The sequence below is a fragment of the Macaca nemestrina genome, chromosome 13, assembly GCF_043159975.1.
Source record: "Macaca nemestrina isolate mMacNem1 chromosome 13, mMacNem.hap1, whole genome shotgun sequence".
In the NCBI taxonomy this organism is placed as follows: Eukaryota; Metazoa; Chordata; class Mammalia; order Primates; family Cercopithecidae; genus Macaca; species Macaca nemestrina.
In genome coordinates, this window is record NC_092137.1 from 105,157,387 (window position 1) to 105,178,547 (window position 21,161).

General features: G+C 50.5%; 1 protein-coding gene across 2 annotated transcripts in view; it reads right to left on the reverse strand.

Annotated features, from left to right (window-relative positions):
- The window catches only part of LOC105471777 (pleckstrin and Sec7 domain containing 4), a 30,443-nt gene that overhangs the window by 5,505 nt on the left and 3,777 nt on the right, over positions 1–21,161 (reverse strand). Inside the window, exons 2-13 of one of the 2 annotated variants that reach the window (XM_071077050.1) lie at positions 14,046–15,212; positions 12,480–12,605; positions 12,109–12,184; positions 11,295–11,670; positions 5,137–5,346; positions 4,579–4,659; positions 4,337–4,449; positions 4,057–4,115; positions 3,755–3,844; positions 1,921–1,964; positions 1,390–1,550; positions 97–167 (exon numbers count right to left, since the gene is read on the reverse strand). In XM_071077050.1, the coding sequence (XP_070933151.1) occupies positions 97–167; positions 1,390–1,550; positions 1,921–1,964; positions 3,755–3,844; positions 4,057–4,115; positions 4,337–4,449; positions 4,579–4,659; positions 5,137–5,346; positions 11,295–11,670; positions 12,109–12,184; positions 12,480–12,605; positions 14,046–15,212 (2,574 nt within the window). Of the gene's footprint in view, positions 1–96; positions 168–1,389; positions 1,551–1,920; positions 1,965–3,754; positions 3,845–4,056; positions 4,116–4,336; positions 4,450–4,578; positions 4,660–5,136; positions 5,347–11,294; positions 11,671–12,108; positions 12,606–14,045; positions 15,213–21,161 lie in introns of those variants that run through there. The other variant, XM_071077049.1, reaches the window with a different exon arrangement.

Sequence of the window (21,161 nt, forward strand, 5' to 3'; positions counted from 1 at the left end):
CTCAGACAAGAGGTTATCATCACCTGCCCACCCTCCAGACGGTTCTGGGCCTCTCTCAGTCTCCCATTCTGACAGGGCTGTTGGCTCCTTTCCTACCTTCAGGAAGTAGAGAACCATCCCTCTCAGTAAGGTGTGGAACATCTTCCAGCCACGCTTGCCCCATGGCGCTGTTCCAGGAACAGAACACAAATGTAGGTGGGGGCACCAGCATCCAGACACACTCAGACACACACAAGTGTGCATATGCCCCCGGCCCCTCACACCACCTCCAGTCTCTCACCAGGATGCACACAAATGCAGAACATGCCAACACGAGAAAACATACACAATCAAAAACAAACATATACAGTCTCTCCACACACAGGCAATCCCTCCTGTAAATGAAACCATAGAACCACTCACACCCAAACATGGATATTCATACAGATCATCCTCTCTCCAACTCCGAACACACACCCACTACCCCAAGTAGTGGCAAACACCCAGACACAAACACAACTCCACCCAGACAGCTTTCTAGTCCCTGCAGGATGATCTTGACCTTGCATACCCATCCAGAGGGGCTCAAGGGCTCAGGGCCCAGCTTTGGGGTGTCCTTCCCTGTGTGCCCCACTCTGAGCACCACCTGCCCTCTTTTCCCCCTACCTCTCCACCCTGGTCTTGTGTGGTGAGCCCTAGGGCCCCGGCGGCTTCACAGCAAATGCTAATTCGCATCCTGGTCGCCCCACCCTGTTCAATCTGTGCTTGCACATTAGTCTGCTGAGATCATCACTCTGGTCATGTTGGTACCCTAATCAAAAGCCTTCAGCTGCCTGCGGAATGAGGCCCAAACGCAGGCCCTGGCAATTTTGCCACAAGTGTACCTCCCTTGCACACACCCCATGTTCTGAGCAAACTTGGCTCGCTGTTTTCTCTGTGTGGGATGCCCTCTGCCCAGCTTCCAAATTCCAGACCCTCTTCCTCTCCAAAGTTCAGTGCAGATACCATCACTTACCAGAAGCCTTACTTCTCCCTGTCCCCACATCCCGCTTCCAAAGCAAAACCAAAAACCTTTTTCTCCTCACTTGATTCAGCCCCTAGACACTCAGCTCTTGCTACCTTTTTGTCCCAGACATTGACACACTTGTCTAATCTCTATCTTACTACAGGGACTCTGGGGTCCAGGAATAACTAGGCTTGTTTTGTCTGGGTTCTCCTACCTACCCTCTAGCGCCTCACACAGCTTCCAGCCTGTGGTCACTGTTCAGTACACACTGAGGAAGGAACATGGGCTGGCTGCCTGTCCTCAACACGGGCCATCTCTCTGCACACCTGTGCATGCATCCGCACAGGTACCTGAGCAGGGCCGCTCCCAGCACACCACCCTGTTTGTGGGCAGCAGACACTCACTCTTCTTGCCATCTGCATCTTGATGCATCTTCCGAGCCAGGATGCCCTGCTTGTAGGTGGGCACCGTGGGATCCTGAGCCAGCTGAAGGAGGGGGTTGCTCATCTTGCCAGCTGGCAGGGACGGCCGGGCCTTCTCAGGTTTGGCTGCGTCTTCTTCATCCCTGAACAACAGAGAATCGGGCTGGAAGTGCTGACTACGCAAAGAGGCAGGTATCCATTGCCTCCCAGAGCCTCAGCAACCTCTCTTTTCCTGGGGAGCCACACCCCAGGACCCCCCCAAAAGGACTCCTCCTTCAGAGCAGACCCATCAATTCCTGAAAACTCTGCCGTACCCCACGTTCCACTACGACTGGCCTTCCAGCATTACTTGGGCTCCTCTATGCTCTCTCCCAAGCCCTGCCTCTGGCTTTGTCCCACTCAGAGGGGAGGACTATCTGAGTTTCTCTAAATCTCGGGTGGGTGACAGAGGGAGGGCAGCCCAAAGACAGGGGAGGGGAGTGAGGAGGACAGGGGAAAGGGGGTCTCACTCACACGGCCCACTCGAGCTTCTCGCTGCGGATAGACCAGTAGAGGGCCTGGAACAGAAGCACACAGGTGGGCAGGGAAAACTCTGGCAGAGGTAGGATAGGGGCATGTGTACAGCCTGCCTCCTCCACCCACAACATAGCTGCCCTTCCTCCTTGAGTAGGCAAGCATCCATCCATCTATCCATCCATCCATCCATCCATCCATCCATCCATCCATCCATCCAACCATCCATGCAACAAAGTATTTCTGGAGCATTTCCCAGTGACAAGCACTGTGCTGGGTGCTAGAGACATAAAGATGACCTGCCGGGGGCGGTGGCTCACGCCTGTAATCCCTGCACTTTGGGAGGCCGAGGCAGGTGGATCACCTGAAGTCAGAAGTTCGAGACCAGCCTGGCCAACATGATGAAACCCCATCTCTACTAAAAATACAAAAAGTTAGCTGGGAGTGGTGGCGCGCACCTGTAATCCCAGCCACTCAGGAGGCCTCAGCCTCAGCAAGAGAATTGCTTGAACCTGGGAGGCGGAGGTTGCAGTGAGCCAAGATCACACCACTGCACTCCAGCCTGGGCGACAGGACGAGATTCCATCTCAAAAAAAAAAAAAGATGATGACCAAGGCAGACAAGTCCCTGTCCTGCCCATGCTGAGTGAGGCCTTAACTAGTTCTCATGGAGGAGAAATGAATTGCCTTCCTGGCATACTGCTGGGAGGGATCTGATGGAGAAGAAACCGGCTGACCAATCCCCACAATAAACGTGCAGTAAATGAATGAATGATGCGCTAAAAGTTTGATGTATTAACGTAGATGTTATCTCACTTGCTTTTATAGCCCTTGCAGTGCCTAGCAAGATGTCTGGCACATAGTAGGTGTTCAGTAAATGTTCATGAAGTACAGCTATGTACCATATAACAGCATCATGATGGTTCGGTCAAGGATGAACTGCATACATGATAGTAGTCCCGTAAGATTATGATGGAGCTGTCCTATACAGGTGTATCATTTTTAATCTTTTCTATCATGTTTTTATTGTACCTTTTCTATGTTTAGATACACAAGTACAGCACTGTGTTAGAATTGCCTGCAGTATTAAGTACAGCAGCATGCCATACAGGTTTGTAGCCCAGGAGCAATAGGCTATCCCATATAGCCCTGGTGTGCAGTGGGCTGTACATCTAGGTTTATGTAAGTTCACTCTGTAATGTTCACACAATAGTGAAATTGCCCAACGATGCATTTCTCAGAACATACCTTCATCAGTAAGTGATGCGTGACTGTGATGAAACAGCAAATGATTTTAATTGCTTATGACACACATGCTGTGTGCCAAGCACCGTGCTGAGCACTTGACAGATTTTATTTCATCTTGATAATGGCATTGTAAAGTGGTTAATACCCTCAGGAGGAACTTGAGTTGGCCAAGAGGGAGCAAATTGCCCAAGACTAGAATTCAAACCCAGGAACACCAGGCTCCCAAGTCTGAGTTCCAGACTTTCACCGTGTGTAGCTTTGCCCTTCTCAGACTTTGAAGGGGTAAGAATGACTTGAAAACTTAAGAAAATATTTTAGGGGTCCCAGTCTCAGAGTGTCTGATTCAGTAAGTCCAGCACAGGGAGCCAGCAGATTTGCATGGCTAACAAATTCCAAGATGCTTCTGAGGCTGCCAGCCAGGGACCACACTTTTACTAGCCTGCAATAAATAAGCCCTGTTCTCTCAAGGATATTTTGGCAAAGCCAGTCTCAAGCTCAGCATCTCCCTTGGAACAAAGAACCAAGGCTGCAGGTCCTAAGTAGGGATCCCCGGGTCCTGAGCCCGTAAGAAGATCCATGGCACATACCTTCAGCAGCTCCTTGGGGAAGTTCCCGCCATCCCTCAGCCCATTCAGGTTGGTTATGAATTCCTGGCAGCTCATGCTCTTCCCAATGTTCTGTATCCATGGAGAAGTGGGACGACTTGAGCACACTCCATCCCAATAGAATAACCCCCCAGCCAGCCACCATGGAACCCTTTCCAGCTCCCCAGACCCACATCCCTCAGGGGTGTTCCCTGCCTGGTCTCAGGCCTCTGGTCTTCTCCTCCCCGAACCCCTTGCCACAGCCCCAGCCTCAGTTCCCACAGGGACTCTCTCCACCGTCTTACCTGTCCATGCAGGTCCGTGTTAAGAAGCATGATTGCACATGTCAAGGTGTGTACAGAATCTGCCCCAGAGATAGGTGAGTGGAGAGAAAGCTCACTGGAACCAGGGTTCCTGTTTCCTTTGCCCACACTGGGTGGGGTAACCTCAGAACCCCTGGAATGCTTCCATTCTCCACAGCCCCCAACACACTCCCCCCAGTTCACTGTCACCTACTAAACTCCCAGGCAGACAAGGGCACCCCAAAGTGTCCCTGCTCTGCTGTCAGGGTCAGCCCCTCCCTACCTACTGAGGGGAAGACCCCCAGATTGCAGTGGTGGAAGCGTCTGGAGAACTGGTAGAGGATTCGCTCCCGTTCCTGAGTCTCCCCACTGAGCACCAAGGCCTGGAGGAAGCTCCTGTAAAGAAGGGCCAGGGTCAAGGAGAGAGCCCAGGAGCTTAGGGCCAATCAGATCCCAGCCTCAGGCTGGTGCCACTGCCCCATGCCATCCTCCACAGCCTCCCCAGAGAGGACCCAAAGACATTACCGGAGGGCTCGGTCCAGGCTCTGGCCTCCAAACTGGAAGAAGGACAAGTACTCCTCAGCCACAGCCCTGCTAAAGTCATTGCTGCAGAGGGAAAAGGGGCATGGAGTCTGCGCCAGGGGCCTGGGCTGGGGCCGCAGGTGCACTGGGGCCCTCAGGACCCGCACACATTATGGGGCCTGATGCGGTGGGGGTGAGCAAGGGAAGGGCGCAGGCACACTGGGCCTTGGGTCCTGACAGGACAAGGGGGCAGCCAGGGTCTGGTATGCCCTGCTACCCTATTCAGTGTACACTGGGCGACACCGGGAGGGACCTATGGACTCTGGTTGGCAAGGCAGCGAGGCCTAAGGACCAAGGGTGTGGAGAAGAGGTGACACAGTGTGACCATGACTGAGAGGAAGCAGCAGACACAGTGAAGGTACGGGGGAAAAGTTAGGAGGGGAGATGGGGAGGGAACAGGGCAGGGATGGGAAGGGGAGGGTGGCCAGTGGAGGGAGCCCTTCAGCAGCTCTTCCCTGGCTGCCTCAGCCTCCAGCCTCCCCCAGGCTCAAAGCCCCTTACTTCTTCTGCAGGTAGGCAGCCACTTCCGACTTCCGGAAGCCCTCCAGGCGATAGAGGCGTGAGGCCAAGTTCCAGGCTACCTTGTTGTTCCTGATGCCATTAGCTAGCTTGTCTCCAGCTGGTGGTCTCTGGCCTTCCTCTGGGGACCGTGCTTGGGGCATAGGGCTTCCAGGAAGCCTAGAAGAGTTCATCGGTGTCCTCAGATTCTCACTTGAGATAGACATGCAGGAGCTCTGGGTCAAGTGTTCTTGCAGGACACTTGTGGCAAGAGTTCCCCGAGCTCAGTGTCTTGAATGGTGGGGCCTGGAGGAGCTGGACCCAGGCCCTCACTCAGGGAAGAGACAGAGTTGCAGCCAGACTGACTTAGCCTGGCCTGGGACCAGGAGAACCCCAAGAGGAAGGTATTCATGCAAGGTCTCCAGGTCTGGACCAGGAGAACCCCAAGAGGAAGGTATTCATGCAAGGTCTCCAGGTCTACCCTGTGCTTCCTCAGGTAAAGCACAGCCATGTTCCGACCTTATCTCACCTCAGGCGGCAGGTGTGTCCCTGTGAGGACCCCAGCGTTGTTTTCTCCAACGCAAGGCAAGTGGGATTGTCTCCCTCACCTGTCCTGCGGTCCTCCTATACCTCCTTGTCCCTTCCTCACCTCCCAACTCTGGCTCTAGCCTCCACTCCTAGATCTGGAGCCAAGAAAGCTGAAAGGATGGGCTGAGAACAGGAAGCTAGGTGGGCTCTAGTAATGGCAGCAGCTGGGGTAGTTCAGGAGGTGGTCCTCAGCCTCTCCCTTCCCCCACCTAGCAGCCTGGATGACTAGGAGACTGGGTGGTGACCTATGATCCAGTGTGAACAGACCCAGGTGACCCCCAGCAGACTCAGAACCTCCGAGTCTGGCACTAAGACTCTCAGATGTCACTCAGTCCAATCTTTACCTGAGTCTTCCGCTTCCCCCACAACGTCACAATCAGGTGTGGGGTATTCTAGTTATGTAAACATTCACTATCCAGTGATACAGTTAAGAAGTTGAACCAGTAAGCAGAATACATCATAATATGAAAACATTCCATGGGGCTGGTCACAGTACTCACGCCTGTAATCTTACAACTTCGGGAAGTCAAGGTAGGTGGATCACTTGAGGCCAGGAGTTTGAAGCCAGCCTGGCCATCATGTCAAAACCCCGTCTCTACTAAAACTACAAAAATTAGGCACGGTGGTGCATGCCTGTAGTCCCAGCTACTCGGGAGGCTGAGGCAGGAGAATCCCTTGAACCCAGGAGACAGAAATTCCAGTGAGCCGGTATTGCACCACTGCACTCCAGCCTGGGCGACAGAGCAAGATGCCGTCTCAAAGGAAAAAAAAAGAAAAAGAAAACAATCCCTGATAAACAGACGTATAACATTAGAATTCACTTAAGCACCCTCGCTACCTAACACGGCTGGGTCAGGGTTAATGGGAGGGTTAACCCCACTCCCATTACAGGGTCCTTGGGTGATGGTGACAGAATGTCAATCACTGCCAGAAACCAAAGAATCATCATTTGTATGCGTCTGGAAACTAGGCTGCCCTGTGCAGAGGTTCATAGGCTTGGTAGCCAGAGATGTTCCAGCCTCTGAAAAAGGAGGGTTCTTCATGCCAAAAATTAAAGTTCACCCAACCCAAAATAGAAGTAAGTAAATCTAACTAAAATGAGAACATACTTTCATAACAAATAATGAAAAGGTTTATTTGGAGCTTTATCTTGGTAAATGATACTAGACATTATACAAATAAGTTTATTTAAATCTTATATTAAACACAATGCCTAAAATTTAATTTTCCCAGCACAAGTTTTCTGGCTGGATAAGACATCTTGTATTCATGCTTGATTTTCACAGTAAGATCATAAAGCCCGTTAAAAACAGTAACAGGCTGGGTGCAGTGGCTCATCCCTATAATCCCAGGACTCTGGGAGGCTGAGGTGGGAGGATTGCTTGAGCTCAAGAGTTGGAGACCAGCCTTGTGGTCTACCTGGGCAGCAGGGCGAGGCCACATCTCCACCAAAAATAAAAATAAGTAAAAATTAGCTGGGCGTAGTGGTACACACCTGTGGTCCCACTTACTTGGGAGGCTAAAATGGAAAGATCACTTGAGCCTGGGAGGCTGAGGATTCAGTGATTCATGATTGTACCTCACACTCCAGGCTGGGCAACAGAGTGAGATCCTGTCTCAAAAAATAATAATGATAAAAACAGCTATTTTGAAATATAATTCACATACCATCCAATTCACCCATTTAAAGTGTACAATTTACAGCCAACTGACCTTCAACAAAGTAAACAAAAACATAAAGTGGGGAAAGGACACACTTTTCAAAAAATGGTATTGGGATAATTGGCTAGTCACAAGAAGGACACACTTTTTCAACAAACGGTGTTGGGTAATTAACTAGCCACAAGAAGGAGAATGACACTGGATCCTCATCTCTCACCTTATACAAAAATCAACTCAAGATGTATTAATGACTTACATCTAAGACCTGGAACTATAAAAATTCTAGAAGATAACGTTGGAAAAACCCTTCTAGACATTGGCTTAGGTAAGGATTTCATGATCAAGAACCAAAAGCAAATGCAATAAAAACAAAGATAAATTGCCAGGACCTAATTAAACTGAAGAGTTTTTGCACGATAAAAGGAACAGTCAGTAGAGTAAACAGAAAACCCACAGAGTGGGAAAAAATCTTCACAATCTATATATCTGACAAAGGACTAATATCCAGAATCTACAATGAACTCAAACAAATCAACAAGAAAAAAACAAACAGTCCCATCAAGAAATGGGCTAAGGACATGAATAGACAATTCTCAAAAAGATATACAAATGGCCAATAAATATATGAAAAAATGCTCAGCATCACTAATGATCAGGGAAATGCAAATCAAAACTACAATGCAATACCACCTTACTCCTGCTAGAATGTCCATAATCAAAAAATCAAAAAATAGATGTTGGCATGGATGAGGTCAATAGGAAACACTTCTACACTGATGGTGGGAATATAAACTCATACAACCACTACGGAAAACATTGTGGAGATTCCTTCAAGAACCAAAAGTAGAATTACCATTTGATCCAGCAATCCCACTACTGGGTATCTACCCAGAGGAAAATAAGTCATTATAAGAAAAAGATACTTGCACACACATGTTTATAGCAGCACAATTCACAATAGCAAAATCGTGCAACCAACCAAAATGCCCATCAATCAACGAGTGGATAAAGAAACTGTGGTGTGTGTGTGTGTGTGTGTGTGTGTATATACACACCCACAATTACATATCTACAATTATATATAATTGAATCATATATGATTGAATATACATATATAGATTGAATATATACATATATATATATTATTGAATACTACTCAGTCATAAAAAGGAATGAATGAATGGCATTCACAGAAACCTGGATGAGATTAGAGACTATTATTCTAAGTGAAGTAACTCAGGAATGGAAACCCAAACATCATGTGTTCTCACTTATAAGTGGGAGCTAACCTATGAGGATGCAAAAGCATAAGAATGACACAATGGACTTTGGGGACTGGGGGAAACAGCCGGAAGCGGGTGAGGGATAAAAGACTACAAATAGGGTGCAGTGTACACTGCTCTCGTGATGGGTGCATCCAAACCTCACAAATCACCATTAAAGAACTTACTCATGTAACCAAACACTAACTGTTCCCCAATAACCTAGGGAAATAAAAGTTATAAAAAAGAAAGAAAAGAAAATTCAAGTTAAAAAAATAAAATAAAATAATAAAGTGGGGTCGGGCACGGCAGCTCGAGCCTGTAATCCCAGCGCTTTCAGAGGCTGAGGCAAGTGGATTTGAGAGTTCAAGACCAGTCTGATCAAGAGTTCAAGACCAGCCTGGCCAACATGGTGAAACCCCCTCTCTACTAAAAGTACAAAAATTAGCCAGGCATGGTAGCACACGCCTGTAATCCTAGCTACTCAGGAGGCTGAGGCAGGAGAGTCGCTTGAACAGAGGTTCAGTGCAGAGGTTGCAGCAAGCCAAGATTGCACCATTGAACTTCAGCCTGGGCAGCAAGAGCAAAACTCTGTCCCAGAAATAAATAAATAAATAAATAAATAAATAAATAAATAAATAAATAAAGTGTATAATTTTATGATAATTTATATTTGCATACTTTTTTTCAAAGTGCTCCCTCATCTAAGTATTATTTTAGTAAGAATGCTAATTGACTAGGTCATTTTTAAAAGCATATTTTAGGGCTCTGTCAGTGGATTATTCAAGTAATTCTCTTTAGATGTGACTATTGGTTCTTCATTTTTATTTCCGCCTCTTCCGTTGTTCACTGGACAGTCTGTTTTGGCTCCTCATTTGTCAGTGGCTTTCCCTGTGATTTGTGAGGTCTTTCAGCGTCACTTTCATAGACCTCAGGAAATCATAGGTTTTTTGACAAGATTTGTAATTACACTTTTCTGTTAGCTTCTGTTGTGCTTCTCCTGCATTGTGGAGTGTTTATGAGCCTCAAGAGGCAGTGAGAAGTCACCAACAGACCCGTCTGTGTTAGGTGGAGAGGGTGCTTAAGTGAAGCCTAATGTTATGCATCTGTTTATCAGGGAACATTTTCATATTATGATAATTCCTGCTTACCAGTTCAACTTCCTCACTGTGTCACTTGGATAATGAATGTTTACATAACTAGAATACCCCACACCTGATTGTGACGTTGTGGGGGAAGCGGAAGAGTCAGGTAAAGATTGGACTGAGTGACATCTGAGAGTCTTAGTGCCAGCCTCGGAGGTTCTGAGTCTGCTGGGGGTCACCTGGGCCTGTTCACACTGGATCATAGGTCACCACCCAGTCTCCTAGTCATCCAGGCTGCTAGGTGGGGGAAGGGAGAGGCTGAGGACCACCTCCTGAACTACCCCAGCTGCTGCCATTACTAGAGCCCACCTAGCTTCCTGTTCTCAGCCCATCCTGTCAGCTTTCTTGGCTCCAGATCTAGGAGTGGAGGCTAGAGCCAGAGCTGGGAGGTGGGGAAGAGACAAGGAGGTATAGGAGGACCGTGGGACAGGTGAGGGAGACAATCCCAAGTGCCTTGCATTGGAGAAAACAACGCTGGGGTCCTCACAGGGACACACCTGCCGCCTGAGGTAAGAGAAACTCGGAACATGGCTGTGCTTTACCTGAGGAAGCACAGGGCCCCGGACCTGGAGACCTTGCAAGAATACCTTCCTCTTGGGGTTCTCCTGGTCCCAGGCCAGGCTAATTCAGTCTGGCTATGGCTCTGTCTCTTCCCTGAGGCACTGGGTCCAGCTCCTTGAGGCCCCACCATTGAAGGCCCTGAGCTCAGGGCACCCTTGCAACAACTAACCTGCATGGACTGCACCATTATGTCCATGACATGAACCACTGCTGGCTCCTGCTAGTGCCATTAATATGACTCACATTCAGCCAATTAGAGAACAAAACCCCTTTTTCAGTGTAGAGATCCCAGGGGTTGACAGTCTTGAGGCAGCATTCTGGGACAAGTAGACATCTAGGATGGTTTCCCAGTTGGCCTATTCCTACCTCTGGTCACAGTTCTGGGGTTACACAATCCTATGTTGGGCCCCAGGATCCATTCCCTTGGTCCCCATCAAACCTCCACTTGATGAGATCTGAGCCAGTGCCCCAGGCCTAGGTTCTTTGGTGAATGCCTCCCAGATACCGCCTCAAATTCACAGCTGTCCATAATCCCCACATCACAAGCTCTGACCTTGTACTTCCCTGGCCTGCCAGCATGACTCCCATTTTTCTGGGCAGGCACACGCCCTTGCTCAGATTCCCTGGACACTTCCTCCCCTTCCTCCTCTCCTGGTCTCCAACTGTGGATGCTTCTTTGAAAGCCCTGCCCCAGCACACTCAGATCTCGCCTCCATGTGTGTAACTATCTGCTGTTTTGTTTCTGATGCTTCTGAACCTTACGGTTTCTGATGCTTCTGAACCTTCCTCAAAGCTCTTTCCTGGTGCCCACTCATATAATCCTTGCTTAATAAATGTGAGTATGCTTAATTCCAATGTGCGTTTCTCACGCTCTGTCCAGACTAGGATATTCTTAAATGTATCCATCATTAGGAGCATGACAGCCAGTTAGTCTGAGACTTACTGTTCTGCCGAAGTCAGGTGAATGTCAGGTTGGATGTCTCCAGTCTCTGCAGGCCTGGCTATTCCTTCACTCTTTACGTCCTCGCCTGGGTTTGGGGCCTCCCCTGCCTCCTCTGTCTTCAAGGACCTTGGCTCTTCCCCATCCGTCTCCAAGAGTGAAGAATGTGAAGTGTCTAGTGTCCACTTGGGCAAAATGCCTGAGCTGTGGTGTTGAAGCTGTGGGCTGCCCTCCTGGGACGATGCAGGGCTGGGCCTGGGACCAGGGCCTCTGCTCTCAGATTCTGGGCTGCTAGGCTCTGGAGAAGAAGCTGGGCTCCTCCAGGGGCTGGGGGCCAAGGTGGGAACAGATTCCCGGAGGTGCCCAGCCTCCGTCTCATCTGAGGAAGAATGTGAAGTGAGGCGGGCACAGGGCAGGAGGCAGGAGAACAGCCTGGTCACCACCTCCAGAGGCTCCCTCCCTGGGGCTCCTCCCCTGGAGCCTGGCAGCATGCCCTGTCCCTCCCGCAGGCAGTGACCTCTCCCACTTGCAGAGGCAGCAGACAGTGGGCTCCCAGGACTCCAGCCTCCAGGCAACTAAGGGCTCAGGACCTTTGCTAAACCACTAAGACCCAGAGGTAAGAAATGCTGGGCCTTTTGTACATTTCCTTCATTTACTTTCTAAAGAGGCAGGATTTAACCCCAAGTCTGTCTGGCTTAAACACAATACAATGGGACCCATTAATGGCAACCATGGATCCAAGAATGATCTTTGTCCCCACTGCAAATTCCAAAGCCTCCCAGGACCCAATTTCCCAAACCCCCTTATTAGGGCTCACCTCTGTCCTGGGAGTTAAGAGTCACCTGGGGCCAAAAAGGACCTCCTCCCTGCCAGCCCTCAGGGCTGGGAGAGGCCTGTTGAGAGAGGCAGAGACATTCCCATGAGCCCTGGAGGCACAGAGAGGTGGATGGGGGAGAGGCCAGGTAGGGAGATGATGGGGAAAAGAGGGGAGGGGAAGGATGCCATGAGTAGGCAGAAGCCCCACCGTAATCCTCCCACCCAGGCTGGAGCCTCAGTTCAGAAGGCGAGTCCTGGATGTGAGAAGCCCCACATGCTAGGATTGTCGGTGCTAGGCCCTGGAACTGAATGGGCTCATATTCCTCCTCCAAAGATGGAGAAAGTGAGGCCCAGAAAGGGGAAGTGACTTGCCCAAGATTGCATAGGATGTGCAGCAGGGCCAAGATCAGATCCGATACATCCTGATTCCCAGGTCAATGCTTCGTCCACACACGGTGCTGCAGATGGAGCAGGACCAAGCCTATCTCCCTGAGAAGTCTAGAGAGAAACAGAGGAGAGAAGAAGAGAAGAGGTGACTAGAGGAAAATTGCTCCCAAGGCCTTCCTCAAATCCCATGAGGCCTCCCTTCACAGTCTGCCCAGATGGCCCTGCCTCAGGTAGTGCCAGCCCAAGAAGGGGCTGTGTTTTAGGGAGGGTGATAGCCCCAGGCAGTGGGCTGGGTGGGCTCTGCCTTCCCAGACATAAGCCAATCTCCAACTTATAGCGCTCCCAGGCTTCCCTCTGAGAAGTTAGTGCTCAGAGCAAGAAAGTCCATGGCAGGCGCAGTGGCTCAGGACTGTAATCCCAGCACTCTGGGAGGCCCAGGCCGGTGGATCACCTGAGGTCAGGAGTTCGAGACCAGCCTGGTGAATATGGTGAAACCCTATCTCTACTAAAAATATAAAAATTAGCTGAATGTGGTGGCACACACCTATAATCCTAGCTACTTGGGAGCCTGAGGCAGGAGAATCGCTTGAACCTGGGAGGTGGAGGGTCAGCCGAGATGGCACCAATGCACTCCAGCCTGAGCAACATAGCAAGACTCTGTCTCAAAAAAAAAAGAAAAAGGAAAGTCCTGAGAAAATGGACCTCCACAGGCACAGCTCTAACTGCCCTACATTGGGGGCCTTGGCCCATGTGGAGGGGACTCCCATCAGTACCCAGGAGCTCCTCTGATCTTGGGGCTCCAGTGACAGAGTTGCCCTGGCTAATAGAGTTGCTCTGGGTAATAGCTCTTCATTGTTCTCAGGGAATTGAGAGATTAGAAAATTACAGCCACACTCTACCATATTGAGTCTCCTTATCTCTTAAAGAGAGGCTTCCCTGGGAAAACTGTGCTCCCTATTGTCTCACAGAGCATGTCCCCATCCTTAGTTGATATTAAGAATCTCTGCCATTGTCATATGGGCCTGATCTATTGACACTGGACGTGGGAAGAATGACAGACGGTGAGCTAAAAGTAACAACATGCTGAAATCTGTCAAGAAGAGAGAGGACAGGACTTTTGAAATAGGCATCTCTCTGCTAGGGGCAGAGGTCACCCTTGCAGGCTGAGCGCTGCCCTGTTAACAGTTGGGAATGTCTTGGAGGTGGGAGGGGAAGAATCAGAATGGCCTGGAACATGCTGCAATTAGAGGAGCTGTTTGTTCTCCAAACGTATCTAAGCATAGCCCCTTGGAGCTGGTGAGATGGAGACATTTGTGGATTTAATTATCAGCTGACATCAGCTGACATCATGGCATTGATAAAATGTCTTATCATTCTGACGAAAACACTGGTCCTGATTTTCTGCTCTATTACCCTGCTCTATACTGATGCAGGTTATCCCAAAATCTCTTCACATCAGAAAAGAATGTCCTGGGCCTGGTGACCCCCGAAGAAGACCCTCCCTTCTGTGTTCCCAGCACAGCCCCGGTTGGCTCCCAAGACTGGGCTTACCTCACTCTCCCCCTGACCAGGAGGTGCTGCAGGAGCCCCCTCAGCGGCAGCCACTGAGGCCCAGCAGATGGAGTGTGGTTTATAGACAGGCACAGGGAATGGAGGGGTACGATGCCCACTGGTAGCAGCACTGTCCCCCACATCCGGCTCACTTTCCAGTTCCCACAGCACCGTATCTTCTGGGAGGTGAGTCTCCAGAGTTGCTGGGCTCTCAGGTCCAGTCCTCACACTTGCATGGGAGTCTGAAGCCCCCCAGAAAAAGCACTCTCCAGAAGCACTGTTCTCTGAGAAAGGACTCCCCAGGAAGAGCGGGTTGCTGAAGAACATGCTCTCCTCCTCGGCTACCCACTGTGGGGAAGAGTCTGGGGTTCCCTCTCTCAGACATGCCTGGCCCTCCCCCTCAGGCTCGCTGCTATCTTCCCCTGAGTCTTCATCCTCAGGTGGGCTGGAGTGCAGGCCCGTGACCCCAGGGAGGTCCACAGGGGGCGTGGGGAGACAGCATTTCAGCCCAGCCTTGAGCCCTTCCGTCTTCTCCAGCTCCTCCTCCAGGTCTAGGACACACATCTGGGCCTGCAGGATGCCTGCCCAGAACACTACCTGTGTGGACGTGCTCCGGTCCTGCTGTGGGGTCCCCAGTAGATGGCTGTTCGCAGGTGACCCTGGTGATGCTGTGCTCTGCCTGTGCTCCCCCTGGGCAGAGCAGCTCCCCAGGTGTGTGAGCTCCACACCAGAGCCCCAGGGAGGAGCATCTTGTCTGGTAGATTCAGGAGGGTCAGTGGCCCAGGTTTGCTCCTCGCAGGGCTCCGGCCGGTCCTGATGGACCCAGCTCCCCAGGTGTGTGAGCTCCATACTGGAGCCCCAGGGAGGAGCATTTTGTCTGGTAGGTTCAGGAGCATCAGTGGCCCAGGTTTGCCCCTCGCAAGGCTCCGGTGGATCCTCATGGCTGCACGTTTCCCTTGGGCGCTCTCCTGGGTGGGGCTCCAGGCTGTCTCCCAAGAACGGGTTGAGAATTTCCACGGGCTGGGGTTGACCAGAGAGTCTGTGGTCACCCATCATCCATAGAGCAAAAGCTGTGCAGGAGTCCCCCGGAGTATCTGCTTTCACAGTCTCACTGTGTGGACTAGGGGGAGCACCGGCCGCTGGGGTAACTGGGAATCCATATCTACCCTGGAAATGCCCAAAGCAAGTGCAGGTTAGGGAAGGGCTGTCAGCCTCTGGAGGCACATATGTAGTGTGTTAGATGTGTTTGGAGTGTCTTCCCCATCTATGCCCTCTGCTAAGGGACACTGCCCGCCACAGCCCTGCCGGGAGGAAGGAGTGTACCACGTATTCTATCTGACCCCACAATCTCTAAACTTGCACCAGGGCAGCACCTGCCCCAAAGACACCCATCTGTTGGCTGAAGGTAGCCCATGCGGCTTAGCTGAAAAGAACAAACTGGCCAAATCAGATCCTTCTCTTGGGCATTTAGATTGGAGAGCATGGAGACCGAGGTGGTTGGCAGCAGGAACAGAAGGCAGAAATGCTTTTAGGTATCAAGGAAGCAGCTGCAACCCACATGCTTTGGTTTACACGCTGTAAACCAAAGCTGTAAACCAAAGCATGTGGGAGCCAAACAGACACAGACTGGAGGTAGAGAATGCAGCAGACTCACGGAAGAAGCAGGCACCCACGAAAGGAAGGCCACAGCCTGCCTTACTTCCACTTTCCAAGGCTCCTATCCTTGGGGCCTACCCTGTTCACGAGGCTGGTTCACAGGCTGCTTCTTGGTCCTTGTAAGCTATTGACAGCTTGGAATTTGGCCCAGGTGGACGCAGCAAGGGGCTCTCTGCTCAACTCAGCCCAAGCCCTCACGAAGGGAGGATGCTTCGGTCCTGCTGCCCACCACCCAGCAGACCACCTGCTGCATGGAGAGCAGATCCCTGCCTTCTAGGGAGGAAGAGGCTGGGATGTGGCAGCCGTGGCAGCCTGGAGTTGCCTCACATCTGCCCAGAGCTGCTGTCTGCACGGGCTGCACTAACTCTCTGGATGGGCCCTTATCAGATGAGCCCAGGAACCTCGGAGTGTGTTTTCTAGAAACATGCATTGCATCTCCATTCCCTGCATGCAGCCCACCGCTTGCATGGCTCTCAGAGCAACCCTGCTTCCTCAGAATAGCTGGCTTGTTTTGATCCAAAGCACACTGTAAGCTTGTAACTTGTTTGTCTCGTCGTGCTGGCTCTCCACACAGTGGAAGTGCAGGGTCAAGTACACAGGTCCTTATGGCACATCGTAAGAACCCTGACTCAGCTGTCTTTTTTTTTTTTTTTTTTTTTTTTTTTTGAGACAGAGTCTCGCTCTGTCACCCAGGCTAGAGTATAGCAGCATGATCTCGGCTCACTGCAACCTCTGCCTCCTAGGTTCAAGCGATTTTCCTGCCTCAGCCTCCCGAGTAGCCAGAATTACAGGTGTCCACCACCATGCCCTGCTAATTTTTTTTTTTTTTTTTTTGTATTTCTAGTAGAGATGGGGTTTCACCATGCTAGCCAGGCTGGTCTCGAACTCCTGACCTCAAGTGATCTGCCCACCTTGGCCTCCCAAAGTGGTAGGTGTGAGCCACTGCACCCAACAGCTGTCTTTTCTTATTTTCCCTTTGCCTCACTTTCTTCACTCACAGATTTCTATCTTGAAGCCTTGTGTGTGTGCTTGTGAGCTGTATTGGAATATTTTGGGGGAACAAGACTATTAGCAAACACATGCATGCTCCCAATTTAGAACCATGTGTGACTTCCAGATCCCCAAGAACAACAGCCCCTTCCACACACAGTTAACCAAGCCTGTCCCCACCCACCACTCCCCCAACCTCACACCTGAAAGAGGAGCAGTCCCCTGCGTGTCCCTGTTTAACAGATGAGGAAGCCTTAGCCTGAGTCTGGCTTAATGACCCACAGTTGGTGACAGGGGCCGGACTCCGACCCCAGACCATCCACCTTCCGGTCTGCAGCTCTCTTTGCCCTGTCCCTGCTCCAGTATGAACAGAGTGAACCCAGGTGTCCTCGTCCAGGGCTCCAGACCTCACACCGAGGTCCTGCCACAGGCAGGCTGTAGGACAGGAGTTTGACTGGCATGCAGGGCCCCAACCAGCACACATAACAAATCCCATGGGGGTCGGCCCCTCCCTGCCCAGCACTAGAGAATATGAGCTGAATCAATAGCCACATGGACCGCAGCTCAAACCCCCGTCCTGCCACCTACAGTTGAGTGGATGAGCCCGGAAAGTTCCTTAGCATCTAGGAGCCCCACTGCAGAGGGGAGCTAAGGTTAATGGAGGTGGTTCGCCCGGCCTTCAGCCCAGGCTTGGCCCACCGTTAGACACTCAGTAAACGGTAACCCTCAGCGCTCTCTCACAAGGTCAAGGGGTCCAGCTGTTATTCAAGGTCACCTAGAAAACATCGCTTTGCCCCATGCCTTCTTTCTGGAGGGCACCTGAGAGAAGGAAGGAGGACCAGTATGCATTTCAGTGTCTTATTCACCTTGAAAGTATCCTTTTTCTTAGAGTGTCTCCAAAAGGAATCTCTTTCTGGGTTTTTACCCCTCCCTCTGACCCAACCCCTGCATTCCTGTTTTAGAATAACAAGAATCTAGACTTGCTGGATGAAGGCCTCAGGATTCTGATGTTTCAGCCCACCCGGAATGGCGCCTGACTGGCCTTCAGGGCCCTTCCACCCATTAGTTATGGCAGCCTCCCCAACAGGCTGACTTCCCAAGAGGAGGGGCCCTTTCTTATGTTTAATCTTGTACATGATGCTCTGAATCAAATGGACTGGATTTGATCTTGTCACAGGTGTTTGAACCAGAGCAGCTCCATCTTGAATAGGGGCTGGGTAAAATAAGGCTGAGACCTACTGGGCTGCATTCCCAGTAGGCTAGGCATTCTAAGTCACAGGATGAGATAAGAGGTCGGCTCAAGATACGGGTATCCTTGATTCAGCAGCCCAAGCTCCTGCTCTGCCTATGGAGTAACCATTCTTTCATTCCTTTACTTTCCTAATAAACTTGCCCTCATTTTATGGATTCACCTTGAATTCTTTCTTGCACAAGATCCAAGAACCCTCCCTTGGGGTCTGGATTGGGACCCCTTTCCACTAACAGTCTTGCCTTTCATTCTCCTATGGATCCAGCCTTCACTCATCATTCTAGGTTCTGCCTCTCCACCTCACATCACCACCTCCAGGTAACAGGCAGAGGATTTGCACGGTTTACTCCTTAAGTCGATACCACTATCTGCTCCCCATGCAGCTGCCCTTGTCCACCCTCAGTGCTCTCTGGGCAAGAGGCCTGAGGCAGTTCTATTTCCAAGGCAGAAGGGATGAGGAACCTCCGGATCTATTGTCTGTACTAAGGAAAACACCCTGGACCCCAAATCTCCCTCCCCAGACCTGCCTGGTGGAGAGCAACCGAGTGTGAGCATGGAGGTGACTCACCCCACCACATCCCACCGCAGCCTCAAGAAACCAGCCCATGGGGTACAAGAAATGACTAGGAAGACATGTTGATTTAGGGATAGTGGGAAAAGCTGCGGAGAAGCACCTGGTTTACAGGTACCAGAACATGGGACATCCCTAGCTCTACCCAACTGCCTCCCTTCCCATACCCCAAAACCAGCCTCCGGGTCTCTGCAAAGGCCTGGTCTTTGGACCCAAATAGCTCTCCTGCCATGCACCACCCCTGATCCCTTCTCCTGTTCTCATTTACCCAACTCCACACATTGTACCTGAATGAGTGCCAGCCTCATGGCCCTGTGGGCATCAGAGCATTTTGCCCAGATAAAACCAACTCACTTTCTCTCATCATTAGTCAACTCACTTGGCAAGAAACGTTCCCATGCCAATATGGGAATGGGAGTGGGAATGCGGGACTGGGCCTGCTGGAAAGGGCATCCTGAATTTTTCATAAGATGAAAAATTGTCTCTCTTTGCACATATGCACTTGCAAATAGATATGTATATGTACATAAAGCAGCCCTCTAGGTACACGTTAATGCTGATGCTAGATGTAAATGAGGATTGGACTTGCCTTCCCAGAAAAAACCCAGTGTTCCTTGCTGGGTTTTTTCAAAGGAAAACAATAAATACCAGAGGCTGCAGCAGCTTTCCGAGCAAAGAGAAGAAAGCAGATCTCTGGGACCTGCAGCACCTGAGGAGCCTGGGAGGGGTGGGAGGTGAGGAACTGGTCCGTGGAGGGGAGCCCAAGGCAATGGTGACAAGAAGGGTGGAGACAGATCAGGTATTCGATGGGGACAAGGCATGTAGTTTGACTGGCTATGACTTTTTTTTTTTAGACGGTATCTTGCTCTGTCACCCAGGCTAGAGTACAGTGGCATGATCTTGGCTCACTGCAACCTCTGACTCCTGGGTTCAAGCGATTCTCCTGTCTCAGTCTCCCAAGTAGCTGGGACTACAGGCACCTGCCAACATGCCTGGCTAAGTTTTGTATTTTTAGTAGAGACGAGGTTTCACCATATTGACCAGGCTGGTCTCAAACTCCTGACCTCAGGTGATCCACCTGAGGTCACCTGCCTTGGCTTCCCAAAGTGCTGGAATTACAGGTGTGAGCCACAGCACGTGGCTGGCTATGACTTTTTAAACGAATTAAACTCAATGTGACTACACTCCACCCCTCACTTTTACTTTCTGAGCATTTATCCCGGTGTGTAGTTCCCAGTGTGTTTACCCGCATGGTTCTAGTTTGCCTAGAAGGTAAGTGCCAAGATGGCAGGTTCTTTGTGTTTCCTGTTCACCACTGTGTCTCAGTACAAAAATGTTGAATGGCTTAGTCACTTTATGTGACCGATTTGTTAAACCACTCCCACCCACAAAGCTCTGGGGGCGTACTTTAGTTCAACTGGATTCGAAATTTAAAGATCTGCATTGACTTGAGAGGTTTAGTTCAAGTGGATTAGAAACTTAAAGGTTAGCGTTGACGTGAGAGATTCAGACCCGCCTGTGACTTGAGCTGGGGCATGAACCCAGGTTACAGCTCTCTTAAGCATCACTCTCTCCTCCTGCCCTCTGATCCATTCTCTTGGACATTCCTGAATTCACTAGAGTCACTCAAACTCCTGTGCAGCACCTCCTTGGCTGAAAGTCGGCACTGTAGAACATTTGTGAAAATAAGAGAGAGGTTGGCTAGATGAATGGACAGACAAATGGAGAGACACACTGATGGGATGGATCCTCAGAACTCTCCCTCCACAACAACCAGGCCAGAGGACTGGCGAGACGGAGGCTTGAAGAGAATTAGCATCACTATAACATGAAGACTTCCTCATGGGGGCCAGTCTGCCCATGACCAATCACCTCTTCCTCCCCTCTCCAGGAAGCCCAGTGCTCCAAGGGTAGCGGTCCCCAAGTGGTAGGTCCCTACCAGGTCAGCAGCCAAAATGTCCTATGGGTCTTGGCTCCCAGGCAGCAGCCTGAACACAAAGGAAGACCCATTCAATCGTCTCATTTGTGTTCTCCACTTGTGGAGAGGGCACTGTGCAACTGTATGTTTAAAAGATGTCTTCCTTTTTTTTTTTTTTTTTTTTTTTTAATTGCTCTTGCCTGAATGGAAAGGTAGGATGACCTAAAAGGTGAAGTCACTTCCTAAGGCCATAAAGGCAGTCCTACTGGTCACCCAGGTGAGAGCGGTCTGACCTCAGAAGGGTGGAGGATGGAACTAGCCTTTGATCCCCAAGGTAGGATGGCACCCCCTAGGCAGAGGCAGGCCCGGAACTAGGCAGCAGAGCCCAGGTCTTACGCGTCTAAAATTTTCTTGGTTTACTTGTGTTTTTCCACCCCTGGGGTTTAGTAAAATCTCTTTTAAAATTTCCTGTCTGTTATCCTAACCAGAACGAAAGCAGGAGGAAAGGAATCTGCAGCAAAAGAATTGCCATCTGCCCCATCAGTTGAGTTCTGTTACCTCTACATTAAAGTGGTCCTTCATCTTTTCTGAGCACTGAGGTGGCTCTGAAAGTTTAAGGAGGGTTCAGAGGGGAGGGAGCAGGGAGGGAGCCCAGGTGGGAAAGAGAGAGCACGGCTCCACTCTGCCGCCCACTAGCCACTCTTCTTGAGCACAGCTGACTGCATTTCAAGG